Here is a 21360-nt window from a genome sequence, read left to right on the forward strand (position 1 = left end):
GAGGTATGCGCTCTTCCGAGTGGCATTCTATTTTCTTAGTTCATCCCCTTGGTCTCTTCCCTGCTGCCCCACTTGTCAGTGCATTGCCTTTTCCCCTTCTGTTGCCTCGCTCTTCCATGAGCTTCAATTGAAATAAAATTAACAGTGCAAAAGTGGGTGCAGACTTATCAGAACTTGTGAAAATAAATTAATTACAAAGAATTACAGGGAACTTCAATGCATGATGACGCCATTTGGGCCATTAGGCCTGTGCAGTCAGGCCAATATACAAATGCCCCCATTCCCTACCACCTCTAGATATCTATCTAACTCAATTTAAGAACTATCTACTATTTCTGCTGCCACTACCTATCCAGAGAGACTATTCCATGCATTTACTACTAAGAGTGGAAAAAATCCTCGTCTTAATCCTTCGAGCACTCTCTTGTCTGTTTAACTCCCACTCCCCCCTTCTCCACCACATGTATTACCATCCCCAAATCCTCCTGTGTCACATGCTCACATGCTCCAATTTCCCCTTACTCTATTTAATTCGTATTTTATTTGTTCGTACCTAAACCGAGCATCTTACATTTTCCTGTGTTATGTTGCATCTGCCAATTTGCCCAATCTATGAAAATATCGAGACTTTCCTGGATCTGATCCCCCCCTGTCCCTCTCTGCTGTCTTCCTCATCACCAAGCTCAGTGACATCTGCAAATTTAAATAGCCTACTCCTAATTACTTCTTCTCCTTCTGTTTCTCCTTCTACTCCTTCTCCTCCTCATCCTCACACTCCTCCTCCCCGTCTCCCTGCTCCCACCTCTCCTCCTCCCCTTCCTCATCTTTCTCCTCCACCTCTTCCCCTCCTCCTTCCCCTCCCCCTTCTTCCCCTCCTCCTCCTCCACCTACCCCACTGCTCCCTCCCCACCTCCTCCTTCACTTAATCACAGCATTTAGTGTTCAACCAAGGTGTTTGAATTTGTCCACTTGTCAGCTCTTCACCCCTTACATCAACAATCTTGATGCTTTCTACACCAATCTTACCACACATACAATTACTTCTATCTTTCTCGCATTAATGTACAATTTTTGCTTCTCCTCCCACAAACTGCACGAGTTGTGTATTGGACAAGGTGGATTTATGGAAAAAGGCCATGTATAAGCTTCCAGGTGCATTTTTCGGTAAAAGTTGGGAACCTCACTTTTTAACATAACTAAGGTATGCTGAATTCGATTAACCAGGTTCGCAAGCCGAATTTTGAGTATTTTACCTTCTAATTAGCGTAAACAAAATGGCCACCAAATTGCCATTTTTGGACAATTTCTTTGAACAAGCATTTATATATCATGTATACACATGCAGCTCTTTTACTTTATCTTTTACCCCAAAATGCACCTAGAAGCTTATACATGGCCTTTTTTCATAAATCCGTCTGGTCTATATTTTGGTTGGCGACTTTGAAAGAGACATTCAAACTGACATTGAAATTGGGCACTATAAAATGGGAAATGGTTTTAATAAGACAATGTTTCATACAACCATTTATTCTAAAATCAAGTATACATGGTCATGAAGCACAAACATTCATGAATGTCACGCATGTTGTTTTGCCAAACTACATCAAATTCATACAAGGGGTCTGATCATCACTCTGTTTCTGACAGGCACACATTGATGTGCACCTCAACTCTGAATAGTGACATTTGCAGCGTCGAGTCTTGCATTGCTTCTGGCATGTACAACAAATCATCTCGAGGCAACTTTCTGGGATTGGACTCAGTGACATCAGAATAGGCTCTAGTCCTAAATCACCACGTTTCCATCCCATTTCTACAGGTGCAGGAAGGTCAGGTATGGCACAATGAGCATTTCTCCATACTATGGCTTGATAGTGCACTCGCATCAAATGGAAATGAAGAGCATCACTTGTCGATGACATTGCTTCTGGTTTACCAGTCTTGGAGAACAACATATTCAACAACAACAACAGGCATTTTAAAGGCCATTTTCCCTGCAAGAGCGGGGGTTAGCCTTGCGGGCCCCATGACAATCTTCTCCATTTTGCCCTATTTTCTGCATCTCCCCTTGTTAACCCCCTTGCCCGCATTTCTTCTTCGACCATCTTTAACCAAGTCTTTCTCGGTCTTCCCCGTCCTCTACTTCCTTCTACATTCATTTCCATCACTCTTCTCAACCAGTCACTTTCATCCTTCCTCAACACATGACCAAACCATCTCAAACTGTTTCTCTTCACAGCATCAATCACAGGCTTTATTCCCATCATCTTTCGCATACTCTTCATTTGTCTTCCTCTCTCTCAACGATACTCCACACATCCACCAAACCATTCGCATTTCCACCCTTTCCAGCCTTCGATGCTGCTCTACGTTCATTACCTATGTCTCGCTCCCATAAATCATAACACTTCTCACACATGCAGCATACACCTTTCCCTTCAGCTTCAACGACACTCCCCTCCTCATCAGCATGCCACTCAGTTCCCGAAACTTCTTCCATGCACATCTCACTCCAGCAATCGTTGCTGAGTCTGATCCACCTTCTCCATTCAGCATGTCTCCTAGGTAACAAAATGTTTTCACACCTTCCAACTTCATGCCGTCTCCAAGATCCAACTGAACATTTCCTCCATCTGCAGCTCCCTCTGTGCACACCTTACACTTGAATGTAGCTGCCACACTGGTTAATGACCCTCTCAAACCACTACATTTTTGATGAACCCACTCAGCGCACATTGTACAACAACATACAACATGCATTTTAAGGCCATGTTCCCTGCTAGAGCGGGGGTTAGCCTTCCGGTCCCCATGACAATCTTCTCCATTTTGCCCTATTTTCTGCATCTCTCCTTGTTAACCCCCTTGCCCGCATTTCTTCTTCCACCATCTTTAGCCAAGTCTTTCTCGGTCTTCCCCGTCCTCTACTTCCTTCTACATTAACTTCCATCACTCTTCTCAACCAGTCACTTTCATCCTTCCTCAATACATGACCAAACCATCTCAACCTGTTCCTCTTCACAGCATCAATCACAGGCAATATTCCCATCATCTTTCGCAATTCATCATTTGTCTTCCTCTCTCTCAACGATACTCCGCACATCCATCGAACCATTCGCATTTCCACCCTTTCCAGCCTTCGTTGCTGCTCTACGTTCATTACCTATGTCTCGCTCCCATAAATCATAACACTTCTCACACATGCAGCATACACCTTTCCCTTCAGCTTCAGCGACACTCTCCTCCTCATCAGCAAGCCACTCAGTTCCCGAAACTTCTTCCATGCACATCTCACTCGAGCAACCGTTGCCGAGTCTGATCCACCTTCTCCATTCAGCATGTCTCCGAGGTAGCAAAATGTTTTCACACCTTCCAGCTTCACGCCGTCTCCAAGATCCAACTCAACATTTCCTCCATCTGCAGCTCCCTCTGTGCACACCTTACATTTGAATGTAGCTGCCACACTGGTTAATGACCCTCTCAGACCACTACATTTTTGATGAACCCACTCAGCACACATTGTACATTGAATGGAGTTCACTCTGACACCCTTCCTGCACACAGCACACGGCCACTTTCCAGTTCTTTCCACCTCACCACATGCTTTACCACTTGCCATCACCTTTGTCTTTCCGATATTCACCTTCAGACCTTTTGTCTCCATACATTCCTTCCACTTGTTCATCTTTTCCTTCAGTCCATCCATACTTTCCGCAATCAACACCAGATCATCTGCATACAACAACTCCCACGGTAAACCCTCCTTTACGGTCTGAGCCAGCACCTCCATCACAGCTACAAATAGTAGTGGACTTAGTACCGACCCCTGATGCACTCCCACCTTCACCTCAAACTCACCACTGTTCCCGTCCTTCGTGCTTACAGCTGTGCGTGCTCTTTTGTACATTGCCATCACTACTCTGATCAACCATTCCTCCACTCCTAACTTCCTCAATGCCCATGTCAATACTTTGCGTGGAACCCTATCGAATGCTTTCTCCAGATCAACAAACCCAAAAAACAACTTCTTCCTCTTATCCATGTACTTCTCCTGCAACTGCCTCACAATGAAAAGCGCATCTGTCGTTCCTCTTCCTGGCATAAATCCAAACTGCATTTCGTCGATCTTCACTTTCTTCCTTATCCTCCTCTCCAACACCCTTTCCAATACCTTCATTCTATGCTCCAATAACTTTATCGCTCGGTACGAGCCACACTCCAGAGGGTCACCTTTCCCCTTGTATAGAGGGACGAGGGTACTCAGTTCCAAACCACTGGAATGCGGCCTTCTTTCACCACCAGATTACAGATCTCTGTCATTCTCTTCACACCCCAACTTCCTGCTGCCTTCAACATATCTCCCACAACTCCCGTCGGCCCTCCCGCTTTTCCACTCTTCATTGCTTTTATCGCTTCCTCAACTTCCTTCTCAGTTATCTTCTCTGCCGGTCCTAAAACTGGGTTACTCTCTATGTTGCCATCCCATTCATTCTCTGTATTCAACAGCATTTCCATATATCTTTTCCATCTTCCTTTAATTCCATCTGGGTCCACAACGATTTGTCCCACTTCATCCTTCAAGCAACTCACCCCCATCACATCACACCTCTCTTTCGCTATCTGCTTTGCAATCCTCAATACCGCTCTCTGACCCTCTTCCAAATCCAAGCGTTGGAGAACAACATAAGTCATGCTGAATCAACAGAGGTTGTTCTGTGCACATTATATATTCTGCAGACTAACGCTTCTGCAGATTTGATTGTCTCTTCTGTGAGTTCACCAATGCCCAAGTTCTTCAGCATTTTATTGAAAACTCAAAAATATAAACTCAAAATTCGGCTTGGGAACCGCGTTAATCGAATTCAGCATACCCTAATTTTGTTAAAAAGTGAGGTTCCCAACTTTTACCCGAAAATGCACCTAACATTCACATTTCTCAGAAATCCGTCTGGTCTATATGACTAATTTAGTAACCAGATTCACCTCAATATTCTTCAACAGTGGTTAGATCTTCATCTATGGCAAAGTATTGTGAAGGCCCCAAAGTCGAAGTATGTTGGGATTATATATTTCAGCAGAAAATAGCATTTAAGTGCTACCTTGCTGTTGCTGTGCATGAAATGCCAGACTGTAAAATTTCCAGACGGCTTGTTATGAGAATTAATTTGGAAAGCAATCCAGAAACTGTAAGTTCTCAGCGAGTTTCAAAGACCAGCAGGATGTTCATAATATAATGGCAGTTATCATGGACCACTTTGAAAATGAATCCATTTGCCTTTGTTACTGATCTCGGTATCACACAACCTGAGCCATCGATGACATCGAAAACGGTGTAGTTGCGATGGATGTTGCACTTAATGGTCTCGTAACAGCAAGAGAAACAGGAAATAATATTATTTGTGTCGGTTGAGAAGCGGCACGACACTACAATCTATCAGCAGTACAATTAAGAGGCTTAGGGGTTTTCTGTTTCTTTTTAATGAGATATCCCCCGCCACAAAGCCTTTTAATGCCACTCGAGGTGGGGGCTTCAAGATAGGTTGAAGTTATTTGAATTGGTATAAGAGGTAAAAAGAAATTGCTCATGCAAAAATGTTACAGGGTGTTGTGAGGTTAGGTTTGTGGATGTCATCAAAGATGGATAAAAAGACCTTCAGGAAGCCTTTGTTGTCCCCCGTCGCACCGCGGAGCGAAAGGGGGACTATGGTTTTCCCCTCCGTCCGTGTGTCCGTCCGTTCATCCGTGCGTGCATGCGTGCGTAAGCGAAGAACCGAATTCTAATTTGGTGTGTGGGTTCAACCCACGTCAAAATCAAAGATGGCCGCCGCCATGTATGTCTGACGCCATGTATGTCTGAACCTTGTGAGCGGAATATCTTGAAAAATAAGCGAAGTACCAACTTTTAATCTGGTGTGTGGATGTATCTAGGCATAAGGAAGAACGCTATTGAAAATTGGGTCGCCACGTCAAAATCCAAGATGGCCGCCGCCATGTATGTCTGATGCCATGTATGTCTGAACCTTGTAACCTGAATATCTTGAAAAATAAGCGAAGTACCAACTTCTAATCTGGTGTGTGGGTGTATCTAGGCATAAGGAAGAACGTTATTGAAAATTGGGTCGCCACGTCAAAATCCAAGATGGCCGCCTTGCGTCTTCCACTTTGTCAACTCACATCACTTCACCGACGGGGGACCTAGGCGTAACGCTTGTTTTAACCAGACTCTGGGGTAATGGTTAAAGCATCCTCTACGAGTCTGGGAGGTTGGTGGTTCAAACCACGGCCAAGTCATACCAAATACTTTTAAAATGGTATGTGCTGCTTCCTTGCTTGACGTTCAACACTTAGAAGCATAAAAGTACGGACAATCCCCATAGGTTGGCCATCCATGGGGAGGAAGAAATTCCTCCTTCTGAAATGCCCCGCTGTGTGGGGTGAGAAAGGTGGGTCTATTGTTGTGGCGGAGCTGGTACCCAGAAGTTCCCCAGGAAGTTGACGGCACTTCCCCTCCACGTTCAGTGGTTGTGTTTGTCTCATCTATAACAGTCATCTGCCGTATCTCCTGTGTTCATTTAAGTGTGTGTGTGTGTGTGTGTGTGTGTGTGTGTGTGTGTGTGTGTGTGTGTGTGTGTGTGTGTGTGTGTGTGTGTGTGTGTGTGTGTGTGTGTGTGTGTGTGTGTCATCCTCACTACAAGCCTTAGATCCTGTTAACAAAAAAAAACAAATTAAAAAAACTATCCTCCATGGTTCCACAAGCGATTGCAATGTTCTGGATTCTCTTCAAAAGACAGAGAGCAGACAGACACTTCAAAATCTTGATGACAAGGCAAATGCATCATTAGATTGGAAAATGCTCTATTTTGATCAGCCCGTGCTGGTGATTTTATTCAACATGAAGAATGAAGATGCATTTTCACAAACTTGAAGAGATGTGATGTGTCAGGTAGTTTTGGATCGATCAATGCAGCAGTTCATTGGATTTTAGAAATTTATTTTAAAAACAATTTTTTTTATTGATGTCATAATGTCATCGGTTTATTGATGTCTCCGAGAAACGGTCTCCGAGAAAAAAACGTCGCAAGTAATGGTGGAATAATAATGACAATGAAAACACCAACAAAAATTAGAACGACACCTTGTAAAACGCATACCTCTGCCAGGCTGATTATTTTACGTTTTGTATCCCACGAATAGGCCGGATCTGCATCCGGACCTGAACCAAAATCGAATTGGCTTGTTATTGTCATCGACACAACTCATCCACCTTGTTTTGTCATAACTCAGCCAAAACTTTTTGGAATTTCATGCTATACTGTATTGCATATCGGTTGTGGCCTCATCTCTCAATGGTGAAGAATCATGAAAAAATTTATCATCCCGGATCTTCACTAAAATCTAATCGATTCGGCCTTGTCTCACACCCAAGCTGTCCACCAAGTTTCGTCCGAATCCGTGCATAACTTTTTGAGATATCCTGCTCAAAGACAGACAGGGTTTAAAATAGAAACCAGATGTAACAATAGGCTTTCACCCTCACTGGCTTGGAGGCCCAAAATGGAGTTATTGAATAGATTGTGGATATGTATTGAATAGTCTGTGTATGATTATCGAAACAACTTCGTTTTTGGTGGTTTCTCCTTCATCGAGAACTTGATGCAACACACTACGCTGCACACAACTGCACATACATGTATGACACACCACGTTCGTGCGAGTCATCCCTCAGGGATGTAGGTCATCATTTAGTCATGCATGCAGTGAATACCTCAATTTTTGCCAAATCAACCCATTCTCCATTAATGCCAAACCACAAACACAATGCTCCATTCGAGGATGAGCAAAAAAAAAAAAAAAAAAAACTTTTCCCAAATATGCAATAACAATCAAAAACTATCGACCAAGAAGCTTCTGAAACAGAATTTTTGAAGGAATGAAGGTTTTCATTTGCGGCTTTGCTATATTCGTGACATTATGTTCCAATCCAATGCTCACACAGGCCTACGTAAGAAATTATGTCGCAGTCGTTGTACAGGGTATATTATTTGCAACATGGCTTGGATGAAAATGCTCTTCAGTACCTAGGTCATTATCGTACACTCTGATTGATGGTTTCCTGTTACATTCAATAAATTCCACAATAATTATACCATTGCGTTTCCAAAACACTATTGGTATGAGCTTTGTGGCTGGATGATTTCCTGAGGGAGGCATTGTACTTTGTCTTTGGGTCTGTGATGTCCCTCTTTTTGAAGAATAATTTTTCCATTCGTTCTTTTTAAAGTTATTTATTTTTCCCATTTTTTCAATTATTTATTTTTTCTCAATTTTAAATTATTTAATTTTAAATTATTTCAAATTTTCAATTTCCAAATACGTTTTTCATTATTTATTTATTTATTTATTTATTTATTCTCAATTTTAAATTATTTAATTTTAAATTATTTCAAATTTTCAATTTCCAAATACGTTTTTCATTATTTATTTATTTATTTATTTATTTATTCTCAATTTTAAATTATTCAATTTTAAATTATTTCAAATTTTCAATTTCCAAATACGTTTTTCATTATTTATTTATTTATTTATTTATTTATTTATTCTCAATTTTAAATTATTTTATTTTAAATTATTTCAAATTTTCAATTTCCAAATACGTTTTTCATTATTTATTTATTTATTTATTCTCAATTTTAAATTATTTAATTTTAAATTATTTCAAATTTTCAATTTCCAAATACGTTTTTCATTATTTATTTATTTATTTATTTATTCTCAATTTTTAATTATTTTATTTTAAATTATTTCAAATTTTCAATTTCCAAATACGTTTTTCATTATTTATTTATTTATTTATTTATTCTCAATTTTTAATTATTTTATTTTAAATTATTTCAAATTTTCAATTTCCAAATACGTTTTTCATTATTATTATTATTATTTTTTTTTTTTTTTTCCCCCATTATGTGGCACAATTTCAAGTGCTACAAATTGGTTAATATTACGAGTTGACTATACCAGGAACCATCAGCGATATCCAATCGCAGCCCTTTAGTTTGTTTTTACAGTTTTTGTCACGTCTGAAAAATGTTTTACTCCTTCCCATGCTTTTACATTAGCCTGAAAATGATGGACCTCGGTCTCATCACATGTCTCGATGTTTTCACGAAATCATCTCCCTCACTCTTTTAGCATTCCAGAAGCTCGGTTGCATTGGGCAAATGAGATGTCTTTGTAATCAGACTTAGTCCTTTGGTACCCCCACCTTACACCTCATAACCTCTGCATTGGATTTCAAGTGAACATGGATTAGGGTTTCAAGACTTGCAATGCTGAAATCCTCTTCATGTGCAATTGCATGTGTCGTGAGCAAACAATTGTCCATAATTAGCTGTTCCACACATTTAGTATTTGCTTGATTGAATGTCTGTAGTATTGGGTGCACGTGAGAAAGCTCAAAATTGCTCAAAATTCACGGCTATTCTTGAACTCGCTCCAACCATCTTTCACCGCCAACCTGTGAACTACGTGAATCATCAAATTGTGAATTTCAAAGGGTTTATTGACATCCTTTACAAGTAAATTGATGATTTACCTCTGTTGTGTGTGTGTGTGTGTGTGTGTGTGTGTGTGTGTGTGTGTGTGTGTGTGTGTGTGTGTGTGTGTGTGTGTGTGTGTGTGACAGACAGACAGACAGACAGAGACAGACACACACAGAGAGACACACACAGAGAGAGACAGAGACACCATTCATCAACATCTTGGTTTTATCCAGGATTCTATCATTAGCATTGATGTCACTTCCTGTATACCTTGCTCAACATCAGACAATATCTGCTCAGAATTTCAACTATTATTTTTGCACATTGTCAAATTAAAATGTCCATGTCATTCAACCTTGAGTGACCCTTGTAAAATATTAGTGGAGAACATTATGAGATATTGTTCATGATTGTAAAATATCCAATTTTTTTAGATGCAAATTTGAGGCTCATGCAAAAGCTGGACCACAGAATGGGTCAGAAGATAACAGAACACTGAGAACCTAGTGGAAAGGGGGGAAACATACCAACAGCTACCATGCCTTTGTTGGGATACCTGGAAGAATGGCGATGTGGACGCATGAGATTAAAGGGCGTGGCAGGTAATGGGGTGAACCAGCTGGAAACTTGCTCAAATGCAGCAAGAAGAGGAAGGGGAAAAAATGAGTTGAAACAGAAAAGGAATAAAAAAAGAGGCGAGAAGATAATACACAAAAACCTGGAAAGGAAATGATGATGAGTATAAATGGGGTTCAACCTGGGCCATCTTGAAGCCCTTGAGGGAACAATGAGTTTAAACAATGAGTTAAGAAAGTTGGTGCAGCAGGTGAGAAAAGAGGTACAAATTTGTGCTTTTTCTGGTCTTCATCAATGATCTCTCCGACTCTCTGGAAAATCCTCTCTATCTCTTTGCTGATGACTCCACTCTCTGCCGCTCCATTCCTCATCCCTCAGATTGGCAGTCCGCAGCCTCCTCACTCTCTGCATACCTCGACAAAATCACAGACTGGGCAAACAAGTGGAACATGTCTTTTAGTCCTGACAAATCTCACACTCTTACTATGTCTCTCCGAAAAGACCAACTGGACATCCCTCCCATCTACTTTCTGAACAATCCTCTCTAATAAGTTCTGTCACTCAAGCTTTTGGGTCTCACTATCTGCCATGATCTTTCCTGGGAAAACCACATTTCCAAGCTGGCCTCCAAAGCCAGTCGCCGACTGGGCATCCTCCGTCGTGCGAAGTCCTGCCTTGGCACACCTGAGCCCCTCACCACATAAAAGGCTTTCATCCGCAGCTCAATGGAATGGTTCTCCCCTCTGGGCCGGTGCTGCTGCCTCACACCTAGCTCGGCTTCACGCTGTTGAAGCCAAAGCTTTCAGAATCATTGGAATCTCCCGCGATGAAGCTATCTCCGAGGGCCTTTCACTCACTCACCGCAGGCAGGTAGGTGGTCTTTCTGTCTTCTACCGACTCCTCTCCGGCCTTTCCCCCCCAGCTCTCTCTGTGCTCTGTCCCCCAAATATTCCTGCAGGTCGCAGAAGATCTGCCTGCAACCCTCTTATGGTTAAACTGCCAAAATCTCGGCTCTCTGCTCACCTTCACTCTTTCATTCCTCTTTTCTCCCGCCTCTGGAACAAACTCCCTCACTCTTCAATCCCACTCCTCCCTCCAGGTCTTTAAAACAGCTGTTCACCACCATCTCATATCTTCCCCCATCCAAAACCTTGATCTCTTCTACCACTGTTAATTCACCCCAGATCCACTTTTTTTTAAATACCAACTTCTTTCCTTGAAGTCCGAGCAGTGTCCATGTGTTGTTGTTTTTTTTACCTCTTCCACCCCTCCCCTTCCCATGCCTCCTCCCCCAAGCCCTCTCCCGCCCACAGATCTCCCGATGTCCCTGCTCTCAAATGTTGTACTCGTGTGCTTCCCTCTCTCTTCCCATCCTGTCTCCCGCTCCCTTTATCATATGTTTTATGTGTCAGTTTGTCTTTTTGTGATCAATGTTAGCTCTTAACACGAGCCTCGATCTTGTATACAAAAAAAAAAAAAAAAGAGGTGAGCAATGAGCCTGAATTGTGGCACTTTCACCAGAAGTACATTACGAGTAGACACCGTGCACCTGCACAATCCTGGACGTGGTGGCAGGGGAGTACGGTATGGGGAGGGGGCATCAAGGAAAGGACAGAGGGTACCAGACCAGAGAGGGTGTGATAGAAGACAGTGAGGCCACAGAGCTGACTGCTATACGAGAGAGAGAGTAGCAGGGCCACAGACTCAACTTCATCACAGGGGATTCCATTGGTTTTGTGCACCTTGGTTTCCACAACATGAACAAGTACATGGTGTGAGGAAGGGATGCCAGCCCAGAGGGGAGATCAGCATTTAATTGTGTTATGGATGAATGCCTGGTAAGCTGATAAAAGTTCAGATTTGGAATGAAAAGACTGTGCAATGGAGTTGGAAGCCGACTTGGTTTTATGGTATGCCAAAAACATCATGGCTGATGGTGAGGCCCAAATGTTTGAGTGACTGAACTTCTTCTCGAAGCTTGTGAAGGAAAGAGATGAGCGGGCACTGGACAGTCGTTTTGGAGAAACAGTGTGTGTGGGGGGGGGGGGGGGGGAGGGGGTGGATTTTGGTGGGGAAGATGTATTCCAAGTGTTGGACCAGCTCCTGATTCAATCAAGCTTGGCAAAGAGGGAAGAGGCTGCTGCCTGCCTATCTGAAGGAAGAGAGATTCTGCGGCAAAGGTTGGAGTCATCAGCAAAGAGATGAGCAGAATTTTCCAAACTACACATTTGTGACACATTTCACAGAATGTGTCACAATTATGTTTCATCATTAATTTTTCGGGACGTTTTCAGGAAGAAAATAGCATGTGCTACCATGTATACTTGTTTCCTTCCCGAACATCATATTATATTTTTCAAAATGTTTCCTGTGCATCGCTGCAGTTGTTTATGGATTTGTTTCATCACAAAGATTTTATGGCTTTTTAAGCTCAAGCAGAGTGTGGTTCCTAAGGGCAAGGAACATTCTCATTTTGTCTATTGTCCACCATTACCGCTGGAAGGTAGACATTTCTGTGTATTGCGCAGGATGTTCGGAGAAAAGATTTCAAGGGTGCTCATCAAAGTCTTCCTCCTCTTCTTTCGTAAAGGCGGTGGGTAGTATAATTGGCTGAGGGTGCGGCTGTGCCACTGATGCAATGCCCTCTGGAGATCAGGACAGGAATTTTGGAATTTGCTCAATTATAGCAAATTCCAAATTCGCCCATAATATTGTGCCGGGAATGGCTCTCCTCCTCTTCATGGAGGGCCCTTTAACGTCCACCAACCAATGATGTTCGATGGGACTCCAGTTTAACGTCCATCCAAGGGGGACACACACTGATGAAACACCCTGCCTGTGAAACGCTGACATGATGGTTTATAGCTGGGTCGGCATTCAAACCCAGGCTGGACAGCTTAGAGGCGAGTGTGGATATCTCTCGGCCATCCTACCAGCCCAAAGTCTTCCTCTGAAACACACACGATTCCCTCATATTATTTTGTTAATTTGCACAGGGTTTCTAATATGATGTGGAAAATGTGTCGTTTGCAATAAATACAACTTGAATTATGCACATTGTTTGATGGTGAAACCTATTTTGTGCCGACGTATTTATTTGTCGGAAAAGATGAACAATCAATTGTTGAGCACGACAAGCGAAGCGTCTGTTAAATTGGTAGAGCTCAGGCATCTGAGGTTTCTTGCATTAAATAAAAAATAACCACCTTTAGAGGCCATTTTTCCCCGCAAAGCGGGGTTTGGCCTTTTTGGGGAACCGTGGTTGTTGTTGTTTTTCCGTCCCCTTTTTGAAGCAATGTTTTACGGCCGGATGCCCTTCCTGACGCCAATCCTTTTGCCGCCTTTAACGACAAACAGGGAATTACCAGTGAACTGGTACTCAATTAGCCGACCTCAGAAGGATGACAGGCTGAGTCAACCCCCCTGGCGTTAATTCAGCGATCGACCGGGATTCGAACCCAGGATCCTTGGATCCTAAGCCGGCACCCTAGCCGCTAGCCCAACACCAGGGTTGCTTGCATTGCAACCACAAAAATGAATGAAAACACAAAGCAGAATAAACAATGTTTTTAAAGTTGAAATGGAACACTAGTCTTCAGAAAGGTTGTTGTCGGACTGTCAGACTGTCGGAGGAGTTGTAACTTTTTAACTTTTATCGGACTGTCAGAATGTTACTTTTGTTTAAACAGCGGAGTTTGGTTTAACCAATTAATTTTATAAACAGCCAAAAAGAGCGTGTTCACAGCCGAAGGAAGCAAGGGGCGGCTGATATTTCAAACGGTCCTCATTTCCCATGGCAAAAAACAATATTTACTTTTCCGAACAGCTAACACTGAAAACGTCAGGTACACCTCGCCTCCTACAGTGGATAGCATGGTCTCTTCAGCTCTCAGTTGTCAAAATCAATTGTTTATGTGTTCAAACATTCTTCTCCCTGGTACTCCATGCTGTTGGCACACTCCATCGGCTCAACCTGAGGAGATGAGTAGACAGCACCAAGCAGCGCATTGCTTTTTAATAGGAGGTGAATCACAGCATCCAAATGCCATGCGACTTTCTCTGTAGGAAGTCTATATTAAGCTTTTGCCAGAAACATTTAACTTAATCCAATTCCGCAGTGAAATGATTTCATTGGCTAATAGTGATGTCACCGCCAATTGTGGGGTAACCTTTCATTCATGCTATTTCGCAGCGATGGCACTATTGCTGTGCCTGCCGGATAGCTGCGAGGACTGCCATCCTCAACTTTGAACTGTCTAATTGGGTTCAGTTCCACTCCAAATTATAGACACTCATCCCGGTGATTGGCAAGCAGCGCGGTGTGTCATTGACTATGCCATCCTTCAGAGGAGACATCGATCTGAATGTCCTGTTTAGTGGCATTTGCTGATGCATGTTAAATATCCCACGGTACCCGTAAAAAAATATACTGTCTCACTTAAAATTAAACAAAATTTTTGAGGCTTCTATTGGTTTTTTTTTAATTGTATGTTAAAATGGGTTCATAACCTGGTTGAAGAGGACCAACAGCCTTCATCTGTACATTCAGTCAACAAAGTTGATGCCTGTGGAGGCCAAAGTTGAAGTTGCGATTTTCAAACAACATGGCTTTCTGAAGTGAGCATGCAAATTGGCAATGGTGCCAGTCTACATTTGATCACCAACAGGTGAGCTTTGCATGACCAACGTTGACCCCCATTACAAGCGTGTGCACATTTTTTTTGCATTTATCGAGTCAGATGATCCAGCTATCAATGCTGGATGTTGTACCGTTGTTTGACGATTTCCACTTCCAGTTTATGAAGAAGCTGCAGGTGGGCTTTGCGACCACAGACACACCTTCATATATTCTCTCAAGCATGTTCAATTGGATTTAAGTCCCGGGATTGCGTAGGCCAGTCCAGGAGAGCGATTGTCATCCTGAAGTGCAGTGTTTGTATCAAGAGCATGGTGTGGATGGGTTTTAATGTACGAAGATGAAGTGGGGACCTTGCTATTGGATCAGAGGGCCGACGACAAGCCTAATGATCTCATGTCTGCATCACAACAGTCATAGCGCTCCATTGAATGTTGACAAGATCGGTTCTTTGAACTTGAATGTGAGCCCACATGACGAGTTGCCCCCACCAAACCGATCATGCTGCCAAATAGAATAATTAGCAAATTGCTTTCCACTTCATCTGCAGACTCTAGCACATCCATCATGAATTGTAGGTGGAATCTAGACACATCGATGAAAAGAACACGGCACCAACTTTTCGCTCTCCGTTTGTGATGGTGTGTCGTCCATTGCACGCGCTGCTGTTGGTGGTACTGTGTTAGAGGGTGCATCTGTTCAGAACGACAGTGGGGTTATGGGCACCGGTCTCTATTTTGTACTCCGCAGCATTCGAAAGCCAAAGGACATTCAAATGCAAAATCTCTCATCTGCTCATAATCATTTTCATAAAAAACGATGAATGTTTGTTCAAAAGGCTCTTTATTCGAGATGGAATTATCATTTTTAATTAAGTGGCAATTTATGGCTGTAGATGTAGCTTCTCAGCTTTTTGATTTTGCACATTGGATTATGAAGGTTGCATCAATCTGATTAGTTACAACGCTTGTGTAAATTAACCTGCGCAATGGCTTTTTAAATGGGTAGAGCTAATGGCGGTGATGGTTTATGTTATGCTAATTTATTTTTTTTCCTTTAAAAATCTGTAAGATGGGAGGGGAAAAGAACAGCTAGTGGTTCTACCGAATGCATTCTTGCAAAGCGAGGCCTCCGTTTGACTCTCAATACCTGATATGACACGAAACATCTGCAAGTCTTGGTGTGAGATCGTATTCATGCATCAATGGTTTACATTGGTTTATAATCAAACTCGAGTTTGCTGAGCTGTTTCTTGTTCTTACATTGTAATGCTATCTGTATTTGCGGTCGGCTTTATTGGGAGTGAGCGGAGAATCTATGATAGTATTTGATGATGTTCATGCACGGTTCCAATTGTAGTTTATCCTCCTGTTCTTTATAATGGTTTTCTCATAATCAAGGGAGGCGTGAAGCTCCCTTCCCTTTATAGAAGAGATTTTCTCTGTACGCAGCTTTATCCCATCTTTCTCTCTCATGCACAGATTTATCCCATCTCGTCTTCAGTTGTCATACCCTTCCTCCCGTCCATGGCACACTGAATCTTGTGGTGAGGCAGTTGCCCTGAAACAACTTGCCTTTGCCTCTTGGAAGGCAAATCCATCTAAAGGCAATCTCCGTTCCTACCACCAAGCTCGGAACAAGTGTGTGTCTACCCTCAGGAGTGCCAGGAAGCACTATCTCTCCACACTCAAGAATGAACTCTCAAACCTATCTCCTTCCTCCAAATTCTGGTGGCGTCTGGTGAAATCTGTTTCTCGTGTTTGTCTCCCCTCCATCCCCTCCCTTACCTCAAATGGATACACAGTTGACACCGCATGTGACAAAGTCGAATGCCTCAACTCTGTTTGCCTCAAAATCTTGTGTCCCAAACCCACCCCTCTCTGTACCCACCATACCCAGTCGTACCCAGCTGCCCCTGGACTCTGTGTCCCTTTCTCCTGACAAGGTGGAGAAGTTTCTGTCAACCCTCAACTCTGATTCTTCAACTGGACCTGATGGCATCAGCCCACGGGTCCTAAAATCCTGCTCTGCCGCTCTTTCAATCTGTCTCTCTGTTTTCTTCACCCTCTCTTTTGCTCAAGGTCATCTGCCATCAGCTTGGAAATCAGCCAACATTACCGCTTTACACAAGAAAGGTGCACAAACAGATCCTTGCCACTACAGACCAATCAGCCTGCTCCGATTTGTCAGCAAAGTCATGGAATCCATCATTGCTTCGGATATCAAATCCTTCCTCTTCTCCAATGGCTTTGGAGTTGCACGTCCACCATCAGCTTTCAAATTCCTCTTTGCTTTCCGAGTTGTTAGTTAGTACAACTCGCACATAAGGTCCGCACCCCTTGATATGAACTTTTCTATGGCATTACTTGGTTCCTTCGAAGAACACAAGGGTAGTCCAGCATGCACATGAGATTTTTTGAATGTCTCTTCTTTTCTATTTATTGTTTGGCATTTTCTACAAGCTATGAATGTCCCTTTTTTTTATTGTGTTTGCCACATGGAACGTACCATATAAAGGGGCCTTTCTAAGCCCCTGGCATTTTTCCCCAACAATATCCCTTCTTTTCTATAGTTTGTCACATGGAACGTACCATATGGAGGGGCCTTTCTAAGCCCCTGGCATTTTTCCCCAAGAATGATATGTGCAAGATTACCACTTTTTAGAGTGCTCAATCATTTCACCTAAAGGACCTGGCTATTACAAATTTATCAGGAGTCTTGCTCAGCACGTAAAGGTGGGTCACTGCAAACATTTGTCAAAAGATGGTACATGGGTGTGATGTCATATGGTACGTATTTCCTGAAGAAATAAATGGTTCACATGACTTGCAAAATCACAATTGCTGATCAGTTATTGCTCGCTTGAGAACATGTGAATTCGATTTGTATGGATCGCCCGAAAGCTTCTCATTGTACAGGTTTTGTCACCTATATTTGGCGTTATCTTGTAAAATCTGTTTGGCTGCTGAAATCACTGTTCCGTGCTCTTAAAGTAAAGGTCCAGGTGATATTGTGTACTCCGACAGTAAAAGGGTCACACAGCAGGGCTTTAATTTAACTGAGCTTTAATGATCATTTCCACAACATTGGACTGATTGACTGAGTGTCTCAGCCAATCAGGGGCAGCTTGCCATCATTTTCTTGGTTCTTTTTTTTGAATGTAATGTCCAACCCAGGGTACTGGAAGTGCCCATGCATTCGTTTTCTCGATTTCTTTCAACTCTAAATTAATTGCTTTTGGTTACATCTGACCAGCAGTGATGTTACTGGTTTATAGCTTGTGATAAATTGTTTGTTTATTGTTGATATTGAGCAAATCAGAGTTACTGCAAACTATTGCGAGTGCTGCTGAGCTCAAACAACCTCACGTGACTTTTTTCCATCGAGATGCTTCACCAGGGTTTCTTTTCAAGTTGCTCACTACCTTGCAATCTAATAATAGTAAAGTTAATTTCCTCTTCTAATATATATTTTGAGAAATTCTACATTGTGTAATTTTTTTTCAACAGCAACTATGTAGATGTTCCCTGTATTTATCAGCATTTATAAATATGCAATTGATTAAGATATTTTTCAAGTGACAAGATTGGATTTTTCTGATTCCAGTTGCTGTGATTAATTTTTTTGGCTCATCTTTTAGGATGACTCACTTATAAATGACCTTTTCTCTCTTTCTCTCTCTCTCTCTCTCTCTCTCTCTCTCTCTCTCTCTCTCTCTCTCTCATCTCGCCTTACGGCAGGCATTGAATGTCCCCGGGGAGTAAGAAATAACCAGGCAGGCATAACAGAAGGAGAGCCCTATCATGAGGAGGCCACAATGTTTACAAAGGAGATGGTGCTGCAGAGGGAGGTGGGTGATCCTTTTGTGGAGATTCGGACCGGCTTGAATATTTGAACTGCATAATGTACGTTTCCAGGTTGCAGCAATGGTTTCGGAGCACTTACTCACTTTACTCCTATTTTGTGTCACTTCAATATGTTGAGTATACTCCATCATTTGAGCGACATGTTTATGTCTGCATTTGGGGAAACTGAAGCTGCTTGAATCGTGCGGAACCCATTTTCAAACAGTCATTGCTTCTGTGGCTGCCGCTTCATTCTGCAGCCATTTTATCGATGAAGAATCCTCTTGTGACTGTCAAACATGATGTGAGATGGTTGACGCTGTTTGCATCTGCCGTGTCTCGCATTAGTACTGTCTTTTTCTACTTTATCTTTCTCTAGGGATCAAAAAGGACACTCGCGTTTTGGTTTTGTTGTTGTCTTTTCCACTTGTTTGAATTTGACGTTAAACACACCAACGTAATGCAAACCTCGATTGATGACAAACACAACGTTATTTCAATGATACGTTTCAGGCTGTACACTGTGGCAGGATATGTACCACATGAAATGTACACTGAAAATTATCAATGTCTTGTCATTCGTGGCAGCACATATCGGGGACAGCTTGGTGTCCATCATACTGAAAGATGAGACCTCTTCTGGGTTGGATTAAGAGTCTTGCCTAACATGCATTGATTCCCTTCTCAAAGGATGTCAACTGCCTTTTACTGGCAAGCATAAACCCTCTGATGCTTTTGCCACAACACCATTTTATAATATAATATCGTTCACTTCTCAAATGATGGAAATAATCTATTTACAGGAGAGTTGAAAACATTCCGATTCTTGTGTTTACGCTTCACTTTGCAATCGGCAGGTTCTTTAGTTGTTCCAATCATTATGACTTTCATTTGCAACCATGTCTGCCATGTGCTAATGTTGCTGCCATTTTCTTTTTTGTCAATATTGAATGAATATTTATCTTTCATCAATCATAAATCCTGCACCTCGATACAAATGACATTATTGATTTGGAAGCTCACCTTTGCTGTTTTTATATCTTTTGAAAGTATGGATGTTTATTGCCGTGTCCACCAACCTCTTCGATGGTCTCACAAAGGCCGACATCACAAGTTAAAATACTGTACGTGACTTGGGACAAAATAATCGCCTCTTGTTTATTTCATCAGTTATAACTATGGGTCTTGCATGAATTTTTTTTTTTTTTTCAATTGAGTTTCATGGTCATCTTGAACATTTCTGATTGTGAGGTTCATACGTGCTCGGTACCAAATGAGCCCACCTTCCATCTGTGTTGGTTTATCATGTATACCATCTTGATAGCTTGTCTGTGTGATCCATTGTCATCCTAAAATCTACTTCACTTGTTTGTGAGCTTCATCTATTTCCAGAAGTAATTCCTAACTCAAAAATAATGCATTAAACAAAGGTGAAGTTTGTTGTTGTTTGGGACTTTACAAACAAGGTATGAATGGATATCCTTGGCGAATGAATACATCACATCTAAGGCATGCATTTAATACGAGGTCACAATCACAATTTTATTCGAAACAAAAGCAGAAATCAGAGCACATCTGTCACAGACTTGTGGTTTGAGTTTGAACAAGGGTGGTGGGGTGGTGACCTCATAAGATTACGGCAACTGTTTTCTGATTGCCACCACATTTATCACTGATGGGCACTTTCTCAATTGATCCTACTAAATCTAACTCTGAATTTCACTTAATGGGGTCCAATTCTAAATCTCGACATCCTGCTGATAAAATTCTACCTGTGGCGGTCTGACCATTGGTAAGCATGAGTGATCATTGGTAAAATCTGGAAAAGAGAATGAAAGTCTTTGCTGAGTCTTTAACTTTGGTTTATAAATGTCACATGACTTTTTATCTGCAGTGGTGATTATATTGAGTTTCATAACCTAAACTCCACTCTCCAGGTTTCCTTCAGAGTGATCAAGTTGAAAGGAAAAATGTTCTCTCTGTCTCTCTGTCTGTCTGTCTGTGGTATGTATGTATATATATATAAATATATATATATATATATACGTATATATATACGTATATATATACGTATATATATATATATACATATATATATATATATATATATATATATATATATATATATATATATATATATATATATATGATTCCGTATATATACGTATATATATACGTATATATATATATATATATATATATATATATATATATATATATATATATATATGTATATATATATATATATATATATATGTACGTGATTCCAATATATATATATGTATATATACGTATATATATATACATATATATATATATATATATATATGTGTATATATGTATAAATATATACAGTCATCCCTCGCTATATCGCGGTTCACTTTTCGCGGCTTCGGTACATCGCGGGTTTTTCTCGCTAGTATATGTAAAATTATATCGCCGATTTTTCGCTATATCGCGGGATTTTGCGATATAAATGTATTTTTATATACTATTATTTTAAATATTTTTGTGGTAAAATAAGCATTTTCTAGCCTAAAAAATTAAAAAACGTAAAGAAATAAGAAAAATACAGTATTTAAAACATATTACAAGAAATAAAATACTGTACATAGTGTACAGTAGAAGGGTAGACAAAGAGTCGTGCGTATGGAAAATGCCAGTACATTCATCATCGTCATCACCTTCATCGTCATCAGTACTGCACAGCTAATTCATCATCATCTTCATCATGCAAGTTGTAGTATTGAAGAGCCTTGCTTGATAC

At 41.3% G+C, this 21360-nt stretch overlaps 1 protein-coding gene across 1 annotated transcript in view; it reads left to right on the top strand.

The window, feature by feature from the left end:
• Positions 1-21360, top strand: part of SND1 (staphylococcal nuclease and tudor domain containing 1) — a gene marked incomplete in the record, with an annotated part of 904817 nt that overhangs the window by 479963 nt on the left and 403494 nt on the right. The window contains 1 exon segment of the mRNA XM_078777892.1: positions 18489-18598. Within this exon segment, the coding sequence (XP_078634018.1) occupies positions 18489-18598 (110 nt within the window).

Source organism: Myxine glutinosa, chromosome 1 (genome assembly GCF_964187855.1).
Source record: "Myxine glutinosa chromosome 1, kmMyxGlut1.1, whole genome shotgun sequence".
NCBI lineage: Eukaryota > Metazoa > Chordata > Myxini > Myxiniformes > Myxinidae > Myxine > Myxine glutinosa.